The sequence below is a fragment of the Phyllostomus hastatus genome, unplaced genomic scaffold (assembly GCF_019186645.2).
Source record: "Phyllostomus hastatus isolate PE091 unplaced genomic scaffold, TTU_PhHast_1.1 phas_contig_40, whole genome shotgun sequence".
In the NCBI taxonomy this organism is placed as follows: Eukaryota; Metazoa; Chordata; class Mammalia; order Chiroptera; family Phyllostomidae; genus Phyllostomus; species Phyllostomus hastatus.
This window is the reverse complement of record NW_025333872.1, coordinates 80,180,778-80,204,761: the sequence shown is the minus strand read 5'-3', so window position 1 is coordinate 80,204,761 and position 23,984 is coordinate 80,180,778. Positions and strand designations below refer to the sequence as shown.

The window sequence follows — 23,984 nt, the reverse complement described above, 5'->3', positions numbered from 1 at the left end:
CAAGAAACCACAATCTTTGTTTTTGAACAATTCACTCTCCAAGTGCCCTTAGTTGCAGAGGGAAAAATAATGAAAATATGCATTAATATTGGTCATTGACTTTCCAATTAAGGAATTACTTCCCAAGCCCCCCATAGAAACACATGTACAATCTTAACATTAGAATTATTTAGCTCCAGATAGTTGGGTTTTATAGCTCACAAATCAGTACAATTGTAAATATTGGCAAAGATGCACCATTTAATGAAATTGGTCAAAATAATTGTTCTCAAATTCCTGGCAAAGACATTGGCAAATAAGTTTGGATAATATAGGAGAAAACCTATACAAGGGGACACACTAGAGGCTTTTAAAGATTCTAGTTTAAATATCAGTGGATTAATAAGAGTCTTGGGGATACTTGATGACCCCTCTAGTTATATTATGCAGAAGTGGCCTTTCTCTTTGCCTGTAGTGTTGTGGAAGTCAAAGGTGAAGGAAGGTTGTCTGTCTTCCTCTGTTAGAATGAAAACTCCGTGGAAATGGGGGCCTTGTCTTTTCAATAGAACATTTTTATTTACTGTTATTTATGTATAGGTCCTCATTAAATGTTCTTCGACTGAATTCATGCCTTTATTAATTTTGCCACCAAATTGCACCCACAGAATTTAGCGTCTTTCATTCTTTGTTTTTCATTCTCATTTTCACGATTTTCTATGTAAATTTTGAAGACAAAGCCCTAATTAAATTTTTCTTTTTATGAAATTATAGTCCTTATTTTCAGTGGGTTAACTTTAAATGAACCTTTTCCATTTTTAGCTGTCCTTGGCTAATGGGAACCTCCTGTAGAGCTGTGATGTTCTTTGAAGTATAGTAGCTGAATCAAGTAAGCTCTAAAATGTTTATCAGTACTGCCAAAAAAAAAAAATGAGCCAGTACAATTTAATTAGTGTTTTGGGTGAATGTTTTGGTTCACTTCAAACCTTGTTGGACACATTTTTACTTTTTTTTAAATCTTACCTTTGATTTTAATTTAAAACTTAACAGACTTCTACATAAGCCTTCTTAAGGTTGGCTTACTAAGTTTCCCTCTTGTGGTGTGCCTAGAAAAATAAAATTAATTTTGGAAATAAAATATAGTTGTTGATGCATATAATATTCAAAACAAAGCATACCTGAAATTGTTTATAATTTCTTTTTGCATATATTGCTTATCCCTGTTTTTTAAGTATAAGTGAAAAAGGTACCATTTCTAGTTTTCCTTTAATACTTAAAATTTATCAAAGCCTGTGTATTCTTTAATTTAAATATTTTTTCTTGTAAGAATATTACTGACATCTCAAATAAATAAAAACTCTAGTTAACCTTTGCTTTGATGAAGCTATTAAGTGAGATTGGAACCTTGAATCTTTATGATTAAAGAATTCTTCCTACATGTTTGACTACTTGAAAACAAAATAAGTTTTAAACCATAAGACTTTAGGGTGTGTATGTACTTCTCTAAGCTTAATAATAGCTGGCAGTCATTTTTGAAACAATTTTTTAGTATATTGCATGTATTACTAAGACAATAAGAGAAGTTTAGGGTGGGGGGATTATAAACCAAGGTAAAAACTGAAACTGTTTAAGAAAGGTTGCTTAGCAGGTACACTGCCTGTACTGAAGTGAATCTGTGGACTTCGCAGAGTCTTTTGAATGACAGAAGGGTGAAAACTATGTACAGTGTTTTTATTTTTAGTGTGAACCTGAAAACATGGTTTGCGCTCATTTAATTTGCACTCATTGCTAACTTTTAAGTGCAGGCTGACAGTATGTCAATATGACCACAGAGGGTTGTGTCTTCCAGACACACTTTTATACATGGAAATACTTTTTGCAAAAAGCCCTTTTGGGGTTGACTTTAACAAATAATTTAGGCTCATGCTCTTCTTTTTCAGCCCTGATGCTCTGATGATGTCAGGGGCAGAGCAGAACCCTCAGGAGGGAGGCAGGGTTGACACAGTGTTCCAGCGGGAGGCTAGGTTGGAACACTGCATCAGGTAAGAGTAAAACGACACCCCTGCCTCCGTGAGGACACAGTCTTAAAGCGAGCTTTCATGGGTGGGCATGAAGCTCTTCATTGGAATATTTATAGGGAGCCAAGTGGAAGGCGGGATAGCTTATTTATAGACCTAATGCTCATGACTCTTAGTTTCTAGAACATAGGTAATTTGTTCTTTTTCTACAGCCGTTTGTTGTTCTATACGTGAAGTTGGAAAAAAAGCAATGTGAAATTCTGTTAATTTATTCCATAAATAATTGGGGGGTTTTCTGAGAGAGTGATTTTTTTAAACTTTTTAGTCTTAGAACCTTTATATTCTTAAAAAATTCTGTGGATCCCAAAGAGCCTCTGTTTAGGTAACTTAAATCTATTAATAGTTACCCTATTAGAAATTAAAAATGATAAATTTTAAAAATGTATATGGCTATTTTAAAATAATAATAATAAGCTCCTTAAATATTAGCATAGATATTTTTAGGAAAATAGCTGTGTTCCCCAAAATAAAAGAAAAAAGTTACGAAAAGGGTGGCATTGCTTTACATTTTTGTAATCTCTTTAATATCTATCTTTGTAAAAGGCAGCTAGATTCTCATATTTGCCTCTGCGTTGAGGCTTGTTGGATGTTATCTTGTTTGAGGTGTTGGGAATCCGGAAGACTAAGTCCTCAGGGCCAAATCCAATCTGCTGACTGTTGTATACCCACAGCAAAGAGTGTTTTTTAATTGTTGGAGAGTACGAAGAATATTTTATGACACATGAAATTCAAATTTGTGAAATTATGTGAAACTGAAATTTCACTGTCTTGGTAAAATAAAACAAAGCTCACGTCTTTACTAATGACCATCGCTGCTGTGCACTGCAGCTGCAGAGTTGAATGTTTGCACTAGAGACCATCTAGCCTGCGAAGTCTTGGCAGGAAGAAGGTGCCAGTCCCTAGTACATGAAGAAAGTCAGGTCTTGCGTGGTGAAAGGAAGGACAGTTTCTAGATAATTGTGGCTATTCTTTGATACTACACCAAATATCACAAATGGTGATTTCTTAAATCTTAATTGCAGTGTAAAAAGCTGAAACCATCTTAGTAAGTAACTTGTACTGTTACCTTAAAATCCATAGATCTGTCTTACACTGTGAATGTGCTCTGAATGAATCTTTTACCCATGCATGATTTTATAACATAATTGATGATTTGTAAATATTGAGTTATACAGATCTTTCCAATGTTGGAATACTTTATTATAAAATATTTAAAAAGTGTGTTTGTTAATTCTATAGCCTATTTGATCAAAGAAATCTTTAAGTACTGTGAATCTCTTGAGCTTGTGGATATGGATGCACATTTGCCAAAATTCTAATTTTGTCTTACAAGCTCAAGGTTTTTCATTAGTTAAAATACTGAAAACAGTTGTTTTCTTGAAGTGACAGGCTCACTTAATTCATTTTTAAGAAAATGCCTACATCAAGTCTGAATAATTACAGTTTATCAGCTGTTCTTTAAAGAAAAATCATGTTGCATGGAAAAAAATGGTCCATTCAGCTGACAGCTGGACCACACAAGTACTTTTCCTTGAGAGGATCATTGTGCTATGATAAGAGCCATGCATAGGCATAATATATATGGAATGTATCTACTATATCACCCCCCTTTACTTTGGAATTCCATTATATAAATTTGCAAATATTTATTTTACTTCCCATTTTGCTACACAGAGTATTAAAAAGATGTGTTTCCAGGACTGAGATTTAATAAAAATTTTACAGCTTAGTTGTGAACACTTTTCAGTGATAATCCCATGCTTAGCTGTTTATTCATTTTAACTAGAATGCGTGGGGGAAGAATACAATGACAAATACAGGATGGGACATAAGTAGGTTCCAGCTTTTTGTATATAAAAAAAATAGTAGTACAAGAATAAACTCTGTTTCATGTACTTATGACTATAAACCTACTTTTCCCCCACCCTTTATATTTTGGTGCCATTGCCTTGTTTCTTGTTAGTAAGTCAACAGTTTTACCCACTGTTGCTTTTGCACTATTAGTTCAAATGCCAACACAGTAAAAAAGTGTTGTTGTTGTTGTTGTTATTGTTGTTGTTGCAAAAATCTTTTTGACTTTTCAGACACCCTAAAAGAGTCATGAGGATTCCCTCGAGTCCATGGTCCACAGTTTGAGAACTGCTACTCTAGGAAAATGATTCTGTTGGAATACTTACGAAGTATAATTATACTTCAAGAGTCTGTACCCAGTACAGCTTTATGCCAGTGAATTGCAGAGGTTCCTGGAATCTGTCCCGAATTGTAACTGCCCTGAGTTGTGGGCGTAGGGTACAGTCTGGCTCTAAATTTCCCGGTAGAAGACTGACATGAGAATGGAGGTGTAGAAAGCCAGACCAGGGTCTCAGTGTGCCCTAAAATGACATTTGTAACTGAAGTAATGCAGTATGACTATAGATAGGTTTTTTTCTTTAACACCTGCTTTGATGGATCTCTTAAAGACCCTTCTCTGTTCACCATCCTTTTAACAGAGTTTCCGTAAACTGTCAGAATTTATGTCCATCATCCTCCTTTCCTGAGCTTCCTTTCTCTTTGTTATCACAGAAATAAGTTTGTAAATTTTGTTCACGTTAAAAACCACAAGAAGCTATTCCCATGAGGAATTTGCTGCTACTATTTATCATAAATTTTTTTTTCATTAGTTTTTCTCTAAGAGCTTTGACTTACGTGGTCTTCATACAACATTCTCTGAAGCCTGTCTGCCTCTTGTTTCTATACTATTCTGACACTTTTATTGAGAAAGGGATAGGATTAAGAATGAAATAGCAACAGTTTCTGATCTTACAAAAACAAAACTTCACAAAATATGATGCTGGACTGCATATTAGAACTTGCATTGAGAAAATGGAAGAAGGAAAAAAAAGAACTTGCAGTGTGATATAACTGTAGAGAAATAATGTCTGGGTAAGTAAAAGGGATGTGTTGAGTTGGCCACAGAGTCCATTTAGTTTTTTCTGCAAAATAAAAGACAGTTTTCATTTTCACCAATAACTTTATTGATTTGGATATTCTCAGTATGTCAGCTGTCTCCTGCTATTGACTTCTAGTGGGCAAAGGCTGGGGGTGCTGCCAGCCATGCTCCGATACATGAGACGGTCCCGCAGCAAAGGAGTATCTGGCCAAAATCTCAATAGTACCAAGAAACTTCGAAAATCACTTTTGACATGTTTGATCAGTCACAGCACCTTCTTCATACACTGTGCAAATCTTTTTTTGTGTTTCAGTGTTTGCGTTTTTTGAAATAATAAGGACTTACAGGCCAAAAATGTTGGGTAGTTTCTTCCATCTTCAGTTTTAAAATGGCTACACAAAAATTCACCAGTTTTGATTTTTTTAAATGCATGCTGATATGACAGCTGTCATATCACAATCTAACAATTGTTTCAAATGAAGTTAAAGACAGCTAAGCACTACCAGTGCCATCATACGGAAAAAGCTAAATGAACTTTTTGGCTAACCCAATATTTTGAGATACTCATGTAATAGAATAGGGCATAGAGAAATTGAGTACCTTTTCAAAATATTAGTAGTTAGTTTTGGTTCTAGGAAGATAACAGTAGAGGAGAATGAATTTAATGAAGAAGAACACAAAAAGCAACTCATTCAATAAATATTTGCTTGCCCAATATGTATTAGGTTCTGTGTTGGGCAATAAGATGAGAAGAATTTACTTAAGAATAGATTGAAAGGTTAAAACCTATATAAACTACTAGGTTGTTATATGGATATCTGTGTAGGAATTTGAGGTGCAGTGCTAACATTTAATGGCAGTGTCTTTTGTTCTGATGGAGAAACTCTGGTGCTGTTTCATTCGACTTGCCCATGGTCAAACAGTGAACATAGTGACAGATGGTGGAATAGCGTTTTAATACAGGTTCTAAATAGATTAGGTTTGGCCCATTAATTTGGCTGTTAATATGCTTTTCACACTGGGATTATATTCACTCAAAGTCATGTAAAACTTGGGAAGATTGGAATGAGAATTACCATTGAAATTTGTCATTTTTAAAATGGAATTTAAGAAATATTCCAAATTAAGGCTTAACCAATTAAAAGTAGAGTATGCTATCACATAATATTTAAAAACCCCTTTGACATTGTGCCATGGATTTGTAGTTTTCTCATGAAAGCTGTAAGTGCCAGGGAGCCTCATGATAAAAGTTTGTTCCGTGTGGGCTCATTGACTACTTTTTGCTCATGCCTGAGACTCGTCCTCTCCTGCTCTCTGCCCTGCAGTGTGATGCTTTTTGGTAACGGGATACTCATGGAGAAAATGTGAGTGGCTTGGCATAAATTAGCAGTTCCCAAAGTATATTCCAAGGGAATATCAAGGGATTTTATTTGATAAAAAAAGGTTTGTGTTAGGGGAAAACTGATTTAAATCGTTTATTTGCTCTAGGACATTACAAGTCTTTGATATAGAAATTGTTTCTATAGTTCCAACAGGGAATTACAGTATCCGCAAATTTATCTGAACAGAAAAAAAACTTCTTGAACCTACTTTTTGAAAAGATTTCATTTCTTTCTAGACAGTAGGTAAGAGAGGGCGAATGTGAGAGAAACATGACCCATTGCTGCTCGTATGCCCCCGACCAGGGACCAAACTCACAACCCAGGCATGTGTCCTGAGCTGGAATCAAGCCGATGACCCTTCCCTTTGCTGAATGACACCCAGCCAACTAAGCCATGCTGGTCTGGGATTGATCCTAACTTTTTAAAGTACCTCACTAATATTCCATGAAATACACTTTGGGAACTGGTACAAGTTCATCCCTACGATCAGAAAATGATTCAAAGCATGGTTGCTATTGTATTATTATTATTATGTATAACACTCTTTTTTCTATTTATTCCTAACTAGAATTTATGTTTATGGAAAGCTGTGGTTTCAGGTAGACAATAAATAGCAAGAATAAGTCCTGTCTCATTGTCTGATTGTTAAAATATTTATTTTAGGAACATGAGGAATGAAATTTCAGATTATAAATTACTACTTGTCATAGTCTTCGTTTTGTTTTTTGTAAGTAATATTCCTAAACTAAAATACATTATTAATAGAGAATTTCTCTATTTTAAATTGCAGACGTTGGGGATCAGACAGGTGAGGTAGGTTATTCAGGCTCTCCTGCAGAAGCACCTCCAAGCAAGTCACCATCCATGCCGTCACTCAACCAGACTTGGCCAGAGATGAATCAGAGCAGTGAGGTTAGCAAAGCTTCCCTTTCCTTTCAGTAACATTAACTTTGTTAAGGTAAGATGTTCCAAACAGAGTGATTTCAGCATCTAGCTCTTTCAGCACGTACGCATAGTTCAGAGAACATATAAAGTAGGACTGTGATGTTTATAATTATGTCACTCTGAGGTTTGCAAAGTACTTTTTCACATATATGCTGTCATTTGGTTTCTACTACTCACTCCTGCAAAATTCCTGTGAGTTAGATGGGGCAGGCACATGCTGTTGACAGTCAGAAAGGCCAAGATCCCTCAAAGCTATTGAGGAACAAGAGCTAAGATTGCAACACAAGTGCTTTGACATGCAGTCAGCTACCATACCCACTGTGTCGCACTGCCTGCTCGTTCTGTAGGCAAAGTATGTGATAGCACATTTGGAATCTTAGCATTGTGATGATACAAGTAGTCACTAATGAGCCTTTGCATATGAAAAAAGTGTTTTTTTCAACCCATGCTCTTCATAATAACTTAGTTTTATTTAATACAAAGTCAAATTTAACCCTGTTAAATGCAGTGGTTAAAAGATATGTTACATGTAAGACCAAGCATAACATGCAAAACACAGTTTGAGACAAATGCAATCCCCCTCCTCCTCATTACTTTGTAACCACATTATGTAAAGCAATAGAAGTAGGCCCACTCAGATTAGAATAAGGGAATGGGCCTGAGGCCCCTGTGTTAATAAACCTTAATGCTCTGTAGAACTTGAGTTAAAAAATAGCTGTTCTAGCCTTTTAGAGCAGTTTCCTTTGTGAACAGGTTATTTTTTTTCTTACATTTTTGGTGTAATTTTTAGGTAGTGCTACATATTTAAGTTTGTTGGCTTTCAGGAAATTCTAAACTTCTGTGTTTTCCATGTCTTTTAAGCCAGAAAATTACTACTGGGTTAAAGAGACACTGGTTCATTTTGCACAGTTGAAAACAGAAGTGACTGGCAGGTTGAAAGTACTTGTTGCTGCTGTGTGACAATTACAGACACCTGTTCCCGAGATAGAACGTGCCACTTGTCATTCCGTCGGATGTAAAACCGTGTACAGAAGAGATTTCCTAGGCACAGGAGATTTTTTCTAGAGGGAGGAAAGAATTTACTAAGAAAGAGGCTTTATAAAGGGTAGGGTCACTGTTTTAGAAATGGCTGTTTTTGCTCATTTTTTAAAAAAGCAGTATCAGATTAAGAGTAGTTTTTCCATTAATACCAGGTCATAAATAAAGCAACTGTTTCTGGAGCATCTCAATTTTAAAGCCCATATTCATTCTAAATAAAATTGTGCCTGATTGTTAAAGACTAGGAATGAAAGTCCCGTCCATGTTCTGATTTAAACAGTTGTACTTTTTCTTTTAGATAGCACAAGTTTCATTTTGTAGTACTCAGTAATAAGGTTATGAATGTCATAGTTATTTTTCTTTTTACTCTGTGTGGAAAATCAAAATGTTAATAAAACTAACACTGACTTTGAGACATGTTAATAATTTTCTACCACAAAGCACTAATGATTCTTTCAACAAATATTTATTCAGCATGTGAATATGGATGAGGCACTGTAGAGGATAACACTAATAATAATAACAACAGCACTAATAATAATCCTTAACATTTACGGAGCACTTCTGATGTGCCAGTTCTGTTCAGAAGCTCTTTACATATATGAACTCTACTTCCTCACAACAATCCTATAACATAGGTATTCTTAATTTCAAGTTACAGATGGTGAAAGGAGCACAGATTAGTTAAATAATGTGCTTAAAGTTGTACAGCATGACTAGGATTCCGGTAGTCCAGTTCAAGAGCCTATGTATGCTCTTAACCATCATACTAACATTATAAAGATGAGTGTTGTTCTGCTCTCCAGGTAGCTTCCGTACAGTCTTGTGAAACCAAGTAAAACTTCATGCAACCAAATAAATAAATAAATGCCTTCTTTTTGGCAAAAATCTGTATCTAAACATTTCTCCGCGGTTACATCATTAGTATTTTAAAAATTCCTTCTGTACACATGCAACAATAATTATTGAAGAAACGATAACAACAAATATTGGTAAGTCGCTTCCCTGAAGTGACATCCCATGATAAAAATGAATTATTGTGAGCTCTCTTTATTCAAGAAACACTTTGAACTTATCAGTATGTCTTTGTATATCTTAGTTTTTATGAGTTTAATACTAATATATAGGCAAAGTTGTTGAATGATGTATTAGCCATTTTTGTAAATAATTTATCAATACATTAATTTGCTAAATATAATTTCTACAAGTCTTCTCAAATTAAATACCATTATTTTAAATGAGTCGAACTTTGAAGCATAAAAATGAATACTTTTCCATACTGAATTATAAAAAGGATTTTGATGAATGGGGTAGGTGTGTCTGTGTGTAAACATTTGTTTGTATATATTGTATATGTGTAGATGTTTTTCCCTCTTCAGAATACAACTGATAATTCTTAATCAAATTTTAATGCAATTCTGATATAAAAATTCTACGCTATTTTATTGCCAAGATCTTTAAAACAAATGGAATTTACTAAAATTAATATTGGCTTATTACTCCACCTATTTTGAGGTATGATATTTGTGTACCTCTTTTAGAAGAGTAGTATTTCATATCAAACTACATCTTCTATATATGTAACACATACCCAGATGCTTGATTTGCTCTCATTGTGGCCGCATTCTGATTTTCCCAGCATGGGGGGGCAGTGCCTGATTGGCAGTTCTGTCTTTTGGTCTGGCATGGTCCTGTTCCTAGTGCTGATTGCAGAGGTTGACCTGCTACAGATTGACATAAGCTCAAACATATATTTTAATTCCAGAAATCTTTCCTTTTTTCTCAATTATATTTTATTAAGTATACATAGGTATAAAATAATGTGCACGTACATAATAGAATCATCTTTCAGGGGTCGCACTGGCAGGTCACATTGACTTGCTTTGTTTCGACCAAGAGTTTGGTACTTCAGATGCTCTAACATTACCAAATCAGTACATTAGCATTTAAATTTTAAAAGGAGGATTTGAAGTTATTCTTTGTCTAGTCAACACACCCCTTTATATTTTTACATTGTTGCCATTTATACCTCTTAGACACGGTTCCTATATTAGGTTTTGAATTTGAATTCTGTAAGGTTTTGAATCTCTTCATAGAGATTGCAATAAATTGTTACTATACATTTGATTGTGAAGCCGCTCACCTTACATCACAAGATGACCCAGCATAGAACAGTATAAAATGCTTATGGAAAATTAGAAATTATGGAATTTTGTCAGGCCTATGAAACACAACTTGCAGTGCAACCTCTGAATTACTTTGCTCAACCTTCTCCAGTGACCTTTACTCCACCTTTCTCATCATGCTGACTTGTCTCTCCTCTGTCTGTTCAGCAGTGGGAGACATTTAGCGAACGCTCTTCAAGCTCACAAACTCTGACCCAATTTGATTCTAACATTGCACCAGCTGATCCTGTAAGTCAATCACTTAGCTTGCTTGTTTGAAATTAATTTTATTAACCCAAATTTCCATTCATTATGGTTTTTAGCTATGCATGATTCAGTGGAGTGCTTAGAGGGAAATAGTGATAGGCTTTTCAATTTTTGTGTGCCTAATGATGGAAAGAACATTTTTTTTAACCATTGTTTGTATTTTCTAGTTATTTTGGTGAGAGAAAACTGTATGTTTTTAAAATCTGGTACATGTGTCTAAAGAAACATTTTGTGACAGTTGACTTAGTTGACTTGTTTTCATTTGCTAATTGAGTGTATGTGTTATTAAACATACTGTTTAGTGTAGTGACACTTAGTAAATACTATTTTATTTGTATGCTTACACATCATGTAATACGTACTATGTATGTAAATATACAATGTCATCTTTTATAGTCCAGATGGTATGGCTTTGACTTTAATCGTGTGTTGAGTTCTGTTAAAGAGAATCAAGTTCAGCAGAACAATGGAGTTGTTAGTCAAAGATCCATTGTGCAAAGGAGCCTGTCTTGTCTTCCTGTGGTTCACTGTGTTGCTTTGAAAAATGCTACAAAGTTCACATCCTGATTTCAAAAATAAATTCTATCCCCATAGATTTAATTTCTTATATACCTCAACTATCTCAAGTTATTTGAAAACTTCAAGACCTTAGCTAGTAATTATTTTTCTCACTATTCACTCCTGGGTTTTTTTTATTTTTTCTTTTAAAGAGAAGAACATGCTAATAAGTACTTTTAAAAAAGAAGAGGCAGTAGGAAGGGAAGAAGGATTTAAAAATGAGTTCAGTTGAAAGATAGGGAGAAAGGGATACAATATATTCTTTTTAGATATTTCTTCAAAGACAGCCAGCACTTATTAATTAAAATGGTCTTGTTGTTTAATGTTTGAGACAGTGGCATTTAAAGTAATATAGTACATCAACAGCTTAATGGATCTTTGGTGGTGTGTTTTACAATTTTAAAGAATTTGTATGTGAAATATAGAAGATGATGTTGAATTAAATTCAGACAGATAATATATAGAAGTTTTTAATGTGTTTTATAATTTATTAATAATTTAAGAGTCAATATGTAGGTCATCTGTGCCTTTTGCTTTTTCTGCTGTGTTGAGGGCATTTATTAATCTTCCATTTTAAACAGAAAAATTAAGGAGAAATAAAAAACACGATTTTTGCTACTTATTATCAGCTATAATTAAGGTCTCTTGGGAAGTGACAGGTTGTGTAAGCTGAAAGAAAATCTTACAGTACCTTAGCACTCTCTGTTTCATGCCTCCGTATTATTCTGACCTCCTACTTACACAGTCAAGATAGCTTTATTTAAAGTACTCCATTAAAGTATTTTATTTGGGAAAGAAGGTTTGCTGTAGCAATAAAGGAACTCTAGTCTCTAACCCTTAAGAAATAATTAAAATAATTATTCACAGTTTTATGATTTTTTGTCAGGCCAGGAAAGAACATTAAATATGAAATGTAGAATTCAGGAACAAAATAAGTTAACTCGTGACAGGCAGGAAATGCAGGGAAATAAATTGGCTTAATAATCGTGATGTTCTTATAAATTCTTGGTAATAATATCCAAATTTATGAATTTTAGTGTTTAAAATACTATGGCTCAATATTTTCTTTTGGTATCTCTAGTGTGGCTGGAGGCTCTAGAAATTTTTAAAGTGTTTAATCAACATTTTAAACTTGAATTTAGACCTCTGAATTTCATAGAGTTGCCAGTTTTAAATATTTATAATCTGGAACCTAGAAACACTTTTCTTTTATGGTGGCAAAATTATATCTAAACTTTGTTCCCCAACTAGTAATTTCTCTTTAAACTTTCAATTAGGAGAATATCCTGTTCCCACTGAGGGCCTGAATTTCTTAACCTTCATTTAATATCTCCCTGACATAATGCCTGTACACACACACCTGGTAACTATAATCCCAAATGATCTTTTGCAAGGTTTATGTAAATAAGGATTGTACGCAAGTAAGGTCCATTCAGATTAGAAAAAAATCACCTTGGAGAAAAAAACAAAACAATTGTAGTTCTAATGTGAATTTGACAACCATTATAGACCTAAAATTCCTAAAAATATTCCTAAAAATGGAATATTTTTAAAGCTAAAATTGGTAATTAGCCATTTGCTCAAAACAATGAAAGTCTTTGAAAAGCTCTAAACTGCTCTGTAGCACTTGGAAACAGCTATCCCACAGCACAGTGACCTCACATGCAAAATGAGATAGTTAATCATTAGTCTCCCAGAATTGTGGTGAAATTGAATTTCTAATATTTCATTTGCAGAAACTTGGTCACTTTTGTTGAGCTGCTTGTCAGTTAATTGCCTCTGGCAGAATCTGCCTCTGCAAGGGAATTCTAGACTGAGAAAAAAGTTAATGCACTAGTCTTCTCCATGATGTATGCCTGATCTTGAGTGCTGCAGAACTTCCAAGCAATTCAGGATATGAAAAGGAAGTGAGTTTGATCACTGATTATGCCCAGCCAACTCACCTAGTTTGGTGGAGCCCCTTTCTAGGTGCCTGTGATATTTTCTAGGACTACAAAGATGTCAAAAATAAAGTTGCAGTCTTAAGTAGACCGCAGGTTAGTTATTATAAGCTTGATTTTTGTAATATAGCTGATTATAATTATCATCTATGGCTGTGGATGAAACTGTGGGTGGAGAACCATGGACCAACTCAGCCCAAAAGGTTTCTACAGAAGTATTTATGGTTGTGTGCTGAGTTGTTAATGAGTTACTGGAAGAACAAGAGCATTGGGAGCAGAGAGAATATCATGAGCAGGATCAAATTCAGTGTGGTGAAAATAGAGGGTAGACATGTGGGGGGTGAGGAATGATGGGGACTGACCGATGTGGTTGGAACCAGACCAGGAATATCATTGTATGTTAGTCTAAGAACCAAAGTTTAATCTCATAGGCACTGTAGGCTACGAGAAGTACCATGATAGAATGAGGATGAGGAGGAACAGGAAGCTGGGGGGATCACTTGGCAATAGTGTGAAAGATTGATGGGGTCAAAAGAGAGATGATGAGCACCTGAACTAATTTAGTGACAAAGGGACAGAAAGTAGGCAGGGCTGGATTTGGACAGGATGACAGAATATAAAGGGAGTAGAAAAATAGATATCTGAACATTAATATAATATTCAGTAAAGTACTAAATTGTATAAAATCAAATGTCCAAATAGATGATACAAATGTGTCATGAGTGATTAGGAATGGGTTTCCTAAAGGCTTTGGGTTATTTAAATAGAAGAAAGTGGGGAGAAGCTGCCAGGCAGTCTTAATACTTTCTTCTCTCTTTTTAAATTTGGGGATTCTAATTTGGAGCAGAGAAAGTATTATTACTTGGGCATCTTGTGACTCAGGACTCTGAGGCTTGTAAGCATTCATGGTTCTTCATTTGGATGTTGAAATGCTTAAAGTCAGAGCTCTCTATCCTGTGTGACGGTCATTTGTGAAATCACACGAGCTTCTGATATGCTGGTCCCCAGTCTTCAAGGAATTACCTTTTCCTGCTGGTATCAGGGTCCATTGGACTAAAGCTATTACAGGCCCATAGCAGCCAGTTGATGTATGGGTGACGTATGTAGTACATGCTTTGCTGCTGTAGAAATTTAAATTATTTGGGAGAATGAATAGCACATTCATAATTTTCTTTTCTTGGAGTCATTATTGTACTTCCATTTATTGTACTAGAAATACATGAAAAGGCTATTTAATATTTCTAACTGTTTTAAGTTTTATAAATTTGGTTTTATAAGTATACACAAACTATCAGTATATGCTATAAGTTAAAGCATCTAATAAATTTTCCTTGTTTTTTTCTAGTCTTGGGGAATAGGGGGTTGGAATAAAAACTTAATGTGTCACCAAGTACCCTTTCTCTTTTAATCTTGCATTATAAGATAAAATTCTGATTTTCATAGCAGTTATTTCTGCTATTAAAAATTGTAAGTTAAAAAACTGGTAATTATTTCTAAAGCCATGTTTTTATAACCATAACAACATCTTAAGTGTACTGTTATAAATAATTTCCTGTGAGTGACTCATTGTTATGTGAGGAATCTAAACTTTCATCCATCTGTAATATTCATCTTGATAACTATAATTTTAGAGTTCAGGTTAATTGGATAATAATACATGATCCCTGTCCAGAATCTCAGTGGTACAGAGGCAGGAAATTACTATGAATGGATTTATCAGTATAATTGCAATAAAAAATTAATTTGTTATGAACTGTTTGAATTTGGAGACTATGAGACTAAGCCAAGGAGAGCTATTCAACAAGAAATGGTGTGCTGGAACTTAACTTTCTCTAGCAGAGACTTAGTGTTACTCAATACTGTCATCAAGGTGGTGTTCAGCTGAAACTGAAAAGTTGTTATCCTTTATACTAAAGTATAAACTTGACTCATTACTAGATATATGAACTTGAAGGATCTCACGTTCAGTTTTTTGCAGCAGCACACATACAAACCGACTTCTCATATAGGGTTCTGAGCCCCCTCCACAGTATTTTTCAGCTGGTGTGCTCCTATTAAGCCAAATGCTTGATCCCCTTCTGGTTCCTCCGCTGGGAGTCTCAGCTCCCAGGGTCAGTCAGGCTTGCCTGTGTTCCCAGGTGCACCTTTCTCTTTTCCGTCCCTTTCTGAGAGGCTACCATTTGTGTTTATCCCCTCTTCCTTGCCTTACTCTTTCATTCTTTGCAAAAGTCTCTTCTACCAGTTTCTTTACTTTTCTAACAAGGCTTGCCATTCGAGAAGTTTAGGAATATCAGATGTATTACAGTCTTGAAAAGGTTTAAGAAGAGTGTTAGAATCTTTGAATAGGAGTCTTACTGATCTCTCTTTAAACAAATGGATTTTTGGGTGGAAGTTGTATGCAAAATTTTAGAATGATATAGAACTAATCTATAAAAGTATGTGTTATGCCTACTATTACAATCATAGCAGGCAGCTCATTAACTTTTTTTTATATATGAAAAAGAGAAGTGTCAAATTTTCTTCATCAGTTTTCTGAAAATGAGTTTCTCCTGTTATTTGATTTTGGATTCTCATGAAATAGTTCAGTTTACTTTAACCTGAGAGGTTCAGACTTATATGATTTTATCAGATCATTTCATACTTTGCCTTTGAATACTGTCTTAAATTGTACTTTTATAAGGTCATTTTTTATGCAGTCCATTAATCATTCAGAAGTTAAAATGTTTTTTATCAAACAAATCAAATTGTTAGCATATATAGTGAATTTGATTTTTTTACATATAATTCTATAACTTTTAATTTAAATTAATTTTCGTGCTTACCTTAGTGTGAATGAAGAGTCTAGCTAGTATTTGTAAAGTTTTGTTAATTTTGATTATTTCATGGTATCAGCTTAGCATTTTTAATACAAATTCTGTATTCCCTCTCGTTTGTCTCTAGGATACTGCTATTGTTCATCCAGTGCCCATTCGGATGACTCCAAGCAAAATCCACATGCAGGAAATGGAGCTTAAACGAACTGGCAACGGTAAGGAAGCTGGCTAGACTGTGTTTTAGGTTAGCAGGTTGTGTTTTACATTAGCATCAACTAAAATACACAAGTAATTATTCTGTCAGCATTCAGATTTCTTTCATAAATGCTAATTTTTCAACAGTACTTTCTACAGTTATATGTGTGCATATTTATATATATATTTTAAGTTATGTTACCATTTATAAAAGGAAATTTTTTAGTTTAAATTATAAAACTTTTACATAAGGACGTTTGGAAAATGTGCCTTTTCTGACTCTGTGTTTTTATGATCACTTTTGTGAATTTTCATTTAAAGTATGTTAAAATTGTAACTGAAGAGGCATATGTTAAATTTTGGCTTTGAAATTCTTTTGCTTAAACTCTTGAATTTTTTCTTCATTTTAGATGAAATTTTTTATAGTTAGGGTTTCTCAAAGGTAAATATATTTCCTATAAGACAGCATAATAAATTACTTATTTACAGCCATTTTTGTTACGGAATTTGTATTAAAAACGCCAAACTGGTACCATGAAATAATCAAAATTTTGTTCAAGTTATTACCCTAAAGGGATAAAATTAACAAAGTATTAACATGCAAATTGACTTTTTTATTATAAAATATCTTCTATTATGTCAGAAAACATATTTCTATATAAATAGGCTTATATTTGTTTTTAATTAAAGTAGTATTTTGTGTAAAAAAAGTATTTTTTCTTATCTGCTACTTCTTTGTAATATCTAAATGAAGTTTTATCATGGGCTCTGAGGTTTATAAATTTATTAATTCCGATACCTATATCTTGTATTTTTACCTATTCTCTACTAGATCATACCAATCCCACTAGCCCATTACTTGTGAAACCGTCTGACCTATCAGAAGAAAATAAGATAAATTCATCAGTGAAATTTGCTTCTGGAAATACTGTAGGTAAGTGAAATGTAGCATTACATCTTCCATTAGAAGTTCATTAAGTCTGGATTTAGAGCCTAAATGATGCAAATGTATAGCCATTTAATACTGTCTTCACCGAATAAGGTAGAGAATAGTCAGTGGTTCCCCGTTGTTGCCTGAGCCTGCTTCAAGGCAGGCCTCCTGTTTGCTCTTCCTCTCCAATAGCCAGATTTAGTCCCTTGGCTCTTTCCCACTAGCTCCTTTCTCCCTCTCTCACAAGGAATTGTGTATACTAGTATCTAGGTATTCGGCCTGTGTGCCAGGCTCTGTTCTAGACACTGGGGGTTCAGCAGTAACATAAACAGGTCTGAGCCTTTATGGAGCTTACATTTTGTAGGGGAGATAAGAGGAAAGGCGGGTTAGCAACCCATATCTTAGCAGGTGGTTAACACCCTGCAGATAAATGGTAATTATGTACTGTTTTTTGACCCTCTTTCATGTGACTTATTCTGAATATTTCTGTTATTAAGTATTAACTTTTCTGATTTGTAACAATCTATATGCATAGTATTTTATTGTATAAAAAGGCCATTATTTGATTTACATTTAATTTTTTATGGTAATACTGGGATGAACTGTTGTTAGCCAGTCTTTGAATATCTCTGCTTTGAAACAGTAATTCAGTTATATTTGTTTGAGGCACATAGAGTGAAAGTGAAGAAATTATTATTATTAAGTAGGATATATTCCATTTATCAGCAGATGGTTACAGTAGTTCAGACTCTTTTACTTCAGACCCAGAACAGATCGGGAACAATGTAACTCGTCAAAGGTCAGTATTTCTGTCAATAAAAAACATATTAAAATATCTTGTTACATTTTAATATTTAAAATGATTTAGGACCAAGTATAAATTATGTATTTTTCTCTATTCTTTACTTCTTTGCTTCACTGAAAGCTGTTAGATTACCTATTAATTTATGTAAAAGAAAAATAATTTTTATTTTTTCCAATTTGAACAGAAAACAAATAAAATCCTTATTGTCTCATGGCATTCTGTGGAAGATTTAAGGACTGATAATTTCTGCCTGGCTTCTGTAGCTCAGTGAATTGAGAGTAGGCCTGTGAACCAAAGGGTTGCTGGTTCAATTCCCAGTCCGGGCACATGTCTGGGTTGGAGCCCGGGTCCCCGGTAGGGGTTGTGTGAGAAGCAACCACACATTGATTATTCTCTCCCTCTCTTTCTCCCTCCATTCCCCTCTCTCTGAAAAGAAATAAAATCTAAAAATAAAAAAAAAGAAGGGCTTATAACTTATTTGCAGTAGCAATTTAATGCTGGTAGTCCTTTTCTAGGTAAACATGAGAGCCTGTTTAAGTAATAAATGTGCAGATTTCCTTTTATAGCCTTAGGGGAATCACCAAAAGACTTCTGTGTTTTAAAAAGCTATCCAGAACCCCAGCCCAGTGTTGGGCTACCTACTGACCCAAAGATCTGCATTATGTATAATTTTTCAGGCACAAACTAAAAGGATGGGGGATCTGATGAGGATGGCAAGGGTTTGTCTGCAAGGGCTCTACCATTTACAAAAAAACTACAGACAGAAGCATCGTTCCCCCCTTGTTTCTTATATGTGGTACCTTTTAACACACACGTGAAGGATATAGGAAGAGGCTAGTAGTAATACAGAATTGCCGAAGAGCTTGGAGTCAAAAGGCTGCTCGCTTCTTCATATAGTTTTCCTATGTTACTTAAAATTCTCAGTCATCTTGGATTTTATTCTGCTTTTTATCCGTATAAGTGAGGATCAGCTTGCCAGAGTCCACAAGACTCTTTTCAGAATATAGAACATTTTGGTAGCAAATAAGTGCATCTCTAGGGTGAGCTGAGTGTAAGTGTAGTCGCCTCTAAAATGGTATGGCCAGTGGTAACACCGGCATGGGAACCACAGGTAGTTGGGCCACATTCTACCTTGATTTTCCAAACTCCAAACTTTAAATAAGTTGAAAACTATCCTTATCTGAAAGTAGAACTTCTCATATTTAAAAATAAATATTTTAGACTAATGCATAGTACCTTTCATTGAATGGGAAAACATCATACTAGTTTTTTAGTCTACCTTGAATTCTTGTTAATAATTAACCTTCTTTTCAAATTTTTTGAAATTTTGTTAAATGTAAAATTATACTTTATAAAAAGATTATTTGCCACATTAAATAATTACTTGTTTAACGCACATCATAAATAGTGCTGTATACCTACTCGAGAAAATATCCTTTGATGCTTAGCCCAGTTTGAATGCTTAAAAAAGGAAGAAGCTTCAATATCAGTAGCATGACCGACTGTAATGCGATGAACTTTGCAGGTCTCATTCAGGAACGTCACCTGATAACCCCGCACCGCCACCTCCCCCTCCAAGGCCACAGCCCTCTCATTCTAGATCGTCATCTTTAGACATGAATCGGACCTTTGCAGTCACCACAGGTAGGGGTTAGAGAGCCATTAAACGTGCAATCATTGGAGTTTAGAGTTAATTAAGGGCACACGACATATCCTCAGTATGTCTTTAAATATTTATCTGAAGGAAAAACTCAAATTTAAAAAGTATCACATGAGAAGTGATTTTTTCTTAATGACTGTCTAAAATGTGTTTGAATTCATGTGGTAAAGATGGGAGCCTGAGAGATGCCACAAGAGATTTTAAAAGCACGATGTGGTGATATTAAGGAGGAAAAGCTAATAGGTCTTAAGTTAGCTGACAGAGGAGAGAGGGGAGTCATAACTGACCCTGAGATTTTAATTTTTATGTAACTGGTAATTATTATGTTGGTCAAAATAGAAAAGTTGGGACACTGGGTGAGGATGTCCTGTTTGGACGTGATGAGTTTGGAATGATGAGGAATGATATCAACAGACCGCTGGATTTGTGGGCTAGGAGAGATTGATGTATGGTTTGAAAATCATCTACATAGAAACTGTAGAGCAAAGTATTAATTAAAAGAGAAAATTGGAAGTCCACATATTTGATGGCTAAAGATCAGTCAGAATGTGGGGTGAAAACCAAGGCTGCATGGTATTACAGGAACAGGGCAGGGCAACCAAACGAGAGAAGAGAGGTCTGAGAAAAGGCTGCGCGATCTGGCCGCTAGGTCACACCTCGACAGTTGTATAAGACAGTGTATGCCTTCCGGTACTTACCAGACAGTCTTAGAAATCTGTGTCCTTTGATTATATTCATTCAACCTGCTCTACTAGCAAGGTAATTTTATATTTGCTAAAACAAAGACTTATGTATCCATGCAGGACAACAACAGGCCGGAGTTGTTGCCCATCCTCCTGCAGTGCCTCCCAGACCTCAGCCCTCACAGGTATTTTTTTCATTACTCAGCATCAGTCATTACACTCCCCATGGTCGGTCTGTCTGTGAGGTATTGGATTCTGTTCTAGAATTATGTTGAAGATGCGAAATTGCCTAATTGTCATTCCTTCTGAGCAGTTAATTCAGAGAAGAAAAGTCTTATTTTGAAAGATAATTCCAGTAAAGATTTGAGGGTTTGTTGGTTGTTTTTTTGTTTGTTTGTTTGTTTTTTTTGAAAGATGCTTCATAGTGAACCAAAGGCTAGTGGGATAGTGTCTTGACAAAGGAGGGTTTAGTGGACAGAACAAAGGATCGGGAGATCCGAGATGTCCATCTCTGCTGGGTCCAGCAGTAGTTCACAGCAACCTCCTGCAACTGTCTGGATGTGTCGCCGCATCAGTAAAGGACGTAGTAGGTGGCCTCTGCATCCTGCTAGTGTGACATTGTGTCGATCTGCACAAAACTATTATGTGCCTGGGCAGATTCTGGATTATAGCTGTTAGTTTACGTGCCTGACTGACTACCTTTACATAAATGAATTTGGTTGATTTTTTTTTTAGAGTCTTAAAATAAAGTTGGGTGTTTGCAGTTAAAAAGATGGTTTCTTAATCATAAAAGATACTGAAATTTAATATTCCAGTGTTTATTTCATCTAAAGTACCAGCACATGTACAGATGTATTTTTACTGGGGTTAAGCTATAAAACCCAATGAGTTTCTCTCTCAACTCAAGAACAAGTCTAGTGGGGAAGACAGAACTATAAACAGGTATTATAAGGGTAACTGTAGATGTGTTTATGAAATGCTTTGCTACACCTTTACTAGTTAGTAGTCAGGGGTCACATTGAAAAGGTTAAGTAAAGTGAAGGAAGTAAGACTTAAGCAGAGACTGGGAAGACAAAGTGACAGTCCTTTTGCAGAGGGCATTCCAACCAGACGGAATGGTACCCACAGAGCCACAGAGGTGTGAGGTAAGTCTGGCATGTTCTTCAAGGAAAATCGAGTTAGTTCAGTGCAACCGAATTGATGGAAAAGGGAACTGAAGAGGTCAGGAAGGGGCAGCGCCTCTCCTATATGTCATTCTGAGGAGGATAGAATTTTTCTTAGAGATGGGAATTTTTTAAAGGGTAAGCAAGGAAGAGAACTCTGATTTATTCCAATAGCATCTTGTACTTCCTTTGTCATAAAACATTTCACACTCTGTTTTAATACCTTGTGAACCTGTGCCTCACTCATCCTGCAGTGGACTGTGAGCTCTATTAGGGCATGGACCTTACTTGTTTTGTTCAATCTTACAGCCATAGTGCATGGCCAAAAGGAGATCCTCAGCAAATGTGTTTTTCGATGGAAAATTGTAGGATTGGCCTAGCAAAGGAGTGGAGGACAAATTGAAGTGAAGTACACTGAAGTGCTGGAGGGATCGTTAGTGCACTGGTTTTCACATTAAAAATAACCTTTTTAGAAATACAATGAAACATTTAAAAAAGTAACTTGTTTAAAGAACAATCTGTTAAGCAGTAGCCCAATTAAAAAAAAATAGAGAATCAGAGAGTAGGGCCAGACCTTCCTCCCTCCTTATGCACTTTCTTTGCAATAATAGTTTTGTAAAAGTATCTCTTTCATTGGGGTTTTGTTATCTTTTTTTTGTGTGTGTGTGTCTTAGCATTTTGCTTCTGGGTTTTTTAGAGCTTAATGTCACTGTAGCTCACCTTGCTGAATTTACAGATAATAAAACAGATCACTTTCATGACAATATTTTCAAAGAAGAGGACCCTTTGTGACTGCTACACCATTAAAATGTTTGTCCCTCTGTTCCAAACCACGGCATAGGCCCCCGGTCCCGTAGTGCATCGGCCTGTGGATGCTGACAGCCTAATAACTCACACCAGTACCTCACCTCAGCAGATACCGGAACAACCAAATTTTGCAGATTTCAGCCAATTTGAAGTATTTGTTGCCTCAAATGTAAATGAAGAACAAAAAGATGAAGCTGAGAAACATCCAGAAGTCTTGCCGGTTAGTTTTTAAGGGCTCATGTAATTTTCTACAGGGAATCTCTTTCCATATCATATTCATAGTCTGTCTGTAAACAGAGGAACTTCCAAAGGAGCACATATTAAGAGTGAATGTCAGTGAGCAAAATATCTGCTGCTGCTTCCTTGAGAGGATTTGTATTCCCCAGGTCCTTGCTTCTCGATTTTTTCATTGGCCTTAGACATCTGCTAGTTGCAGTGTAATGCTTAGTAAGAATCAGAATCTGGGTGGGAGTAGCTGTTGTGTGAAAAGACACAACCATCTGGTCCTGGCTAAAGCAGGTCCCTGGGTTGCATCTTCATGCTGAGCTTCTGACTCTGATTTGGTGAAGATTTCTATGTAGCAACAGGCACTGGTCACCACAGCTACACTCAGTTTGTACAGCATGAGAGTTAGTCACTTCAGTTAGACAGATTTACAGATTACATCTTTGCAGACAGCGTTGCAGAAGACTCTGTTTAGTCCTGGTGGCAAGAACTTCCCTAGGGTTCCCTGACCTCACTAAATAAATACGGAATTGGAGGGACCAGAGGAATTCTAAAACCTTGGTTCTGATTGTCTCAACTTGTCGAGCCTTTCTGACAGATCCCAAAATCCATGTTTATTTGACTGGCATCATCGCTAAAGGTTTCTTATGTGATCCACGGAAAATTTTCTACTAGCCACTTCTTCAAACCTGTAACCTTCTGTGTCACTGTGGGGCCACTCAGGGTATGGACCACACCTCCAGGAAGGCAGGGGAGAACCTGAGGGGAAGTGCTGGTGTGTGCTGGGTACTGGTACTGTGCCTCTGGGGTGGATGCATCCCCTCCCACCCTCAGATCAGTGACCTGCCCTCCTCTCTGCCCTGCAGCAGCAGGGAACGGCCATTTTACAGGGTTTTCTCAAATTCCTTCTCATCTTCATCTCAGATTCCTCACTGTCACAATGAATGGTTTCTTAACGTTTTACTCTGATGTGTGACATGTATTTATGCATAATTATATATTACTTGTATATAATTAGTAATATTGTGTATTCATCTCTAGGTTGAAAAAGCTTCTGATCCTGCAAGTTCTCTTCGAGTTGCCAAAACAGAGAGTAAAATCGAAGAAAAGACAGCTGCTAGTGCTCCCGCCAATGTGGTATGCAAAAAGTCTTCAGAATATTGGCCATTTTCTATGTACAGAATGTTACAGGAAATCATTTTTACTTTTTAAGATTTTAAAGATGACAGATATCTTAGAAATAAAGTTAGAGGTCATCTAACTCATTCTGCTGCCTCTGCCTGTTAAAAATGCTAGGTGGTAGTCTGTCATCTATATTAGTCCATGCCACAGGTTATCAACATTTATGTGGTATTAAAGTGATCTAAATACGTATAGTAGAACTTCCTTTTTGGAAGTTCAGGATTTTTTAAAGTATAATAGGG

The 23,984-nt window shown here is 35.6% G+C and overlaps 1 protein-coding gene across 5 annotated transcripts in view; it reads left to right on the top strand.

Moving 5' to 3' along the window:
• REPS1 (RALBP1 associated Eps domain containing 1) overlaps window positions 1-23,984 on the top strand; it is a 78,844-nt gene that overhangs the window by 48,872 nt on the left and 5,988 nt on the right. For 2 of the 5 annotated variants that reach the window (XM_045843847.1, XM_045843844.1), the window contains exons 9-17: window positions 7,156-7,277; window positions 10,682-10,762; window positions 16,219-16,306; window positions 17,119-17,220; window positions 17,944-18,016; window positions 19,548-19,666; window positions 20,486-20,550; window positions 22,370-22,555; window positions 23,602-23,697. In XM_045843847.1, the coding sequence (XP_045699803.1) occupies window positions 7,156-7,277; window positions 10,682-10,762; window positions 16,219-16,306; window positions 17,119-17,220; window positions 17,944-18,016; window positions 19,548-19,666; window positions 20,486-20,550; window positions 22,370-22,555; window positions 23,602-23,697 (932 nt within the window). The remainder of the gene's footprint in view (window positions 1-7,155; window positions 7,278-10,681; window positions 10,763-16,218; window positions 16,307-17,118; window positions 17,221-17,943; window positions 18,017-19,547; window positions 19,667-20,485; window positions 20,551-22,369; window positions 22,556-23,601; window positions 23,698-23,984) is intronic. The other 3 variants (XM_045843845.1, XM_045843849.1, XM_045843848.1) reach the window with 3 other exon arrangements.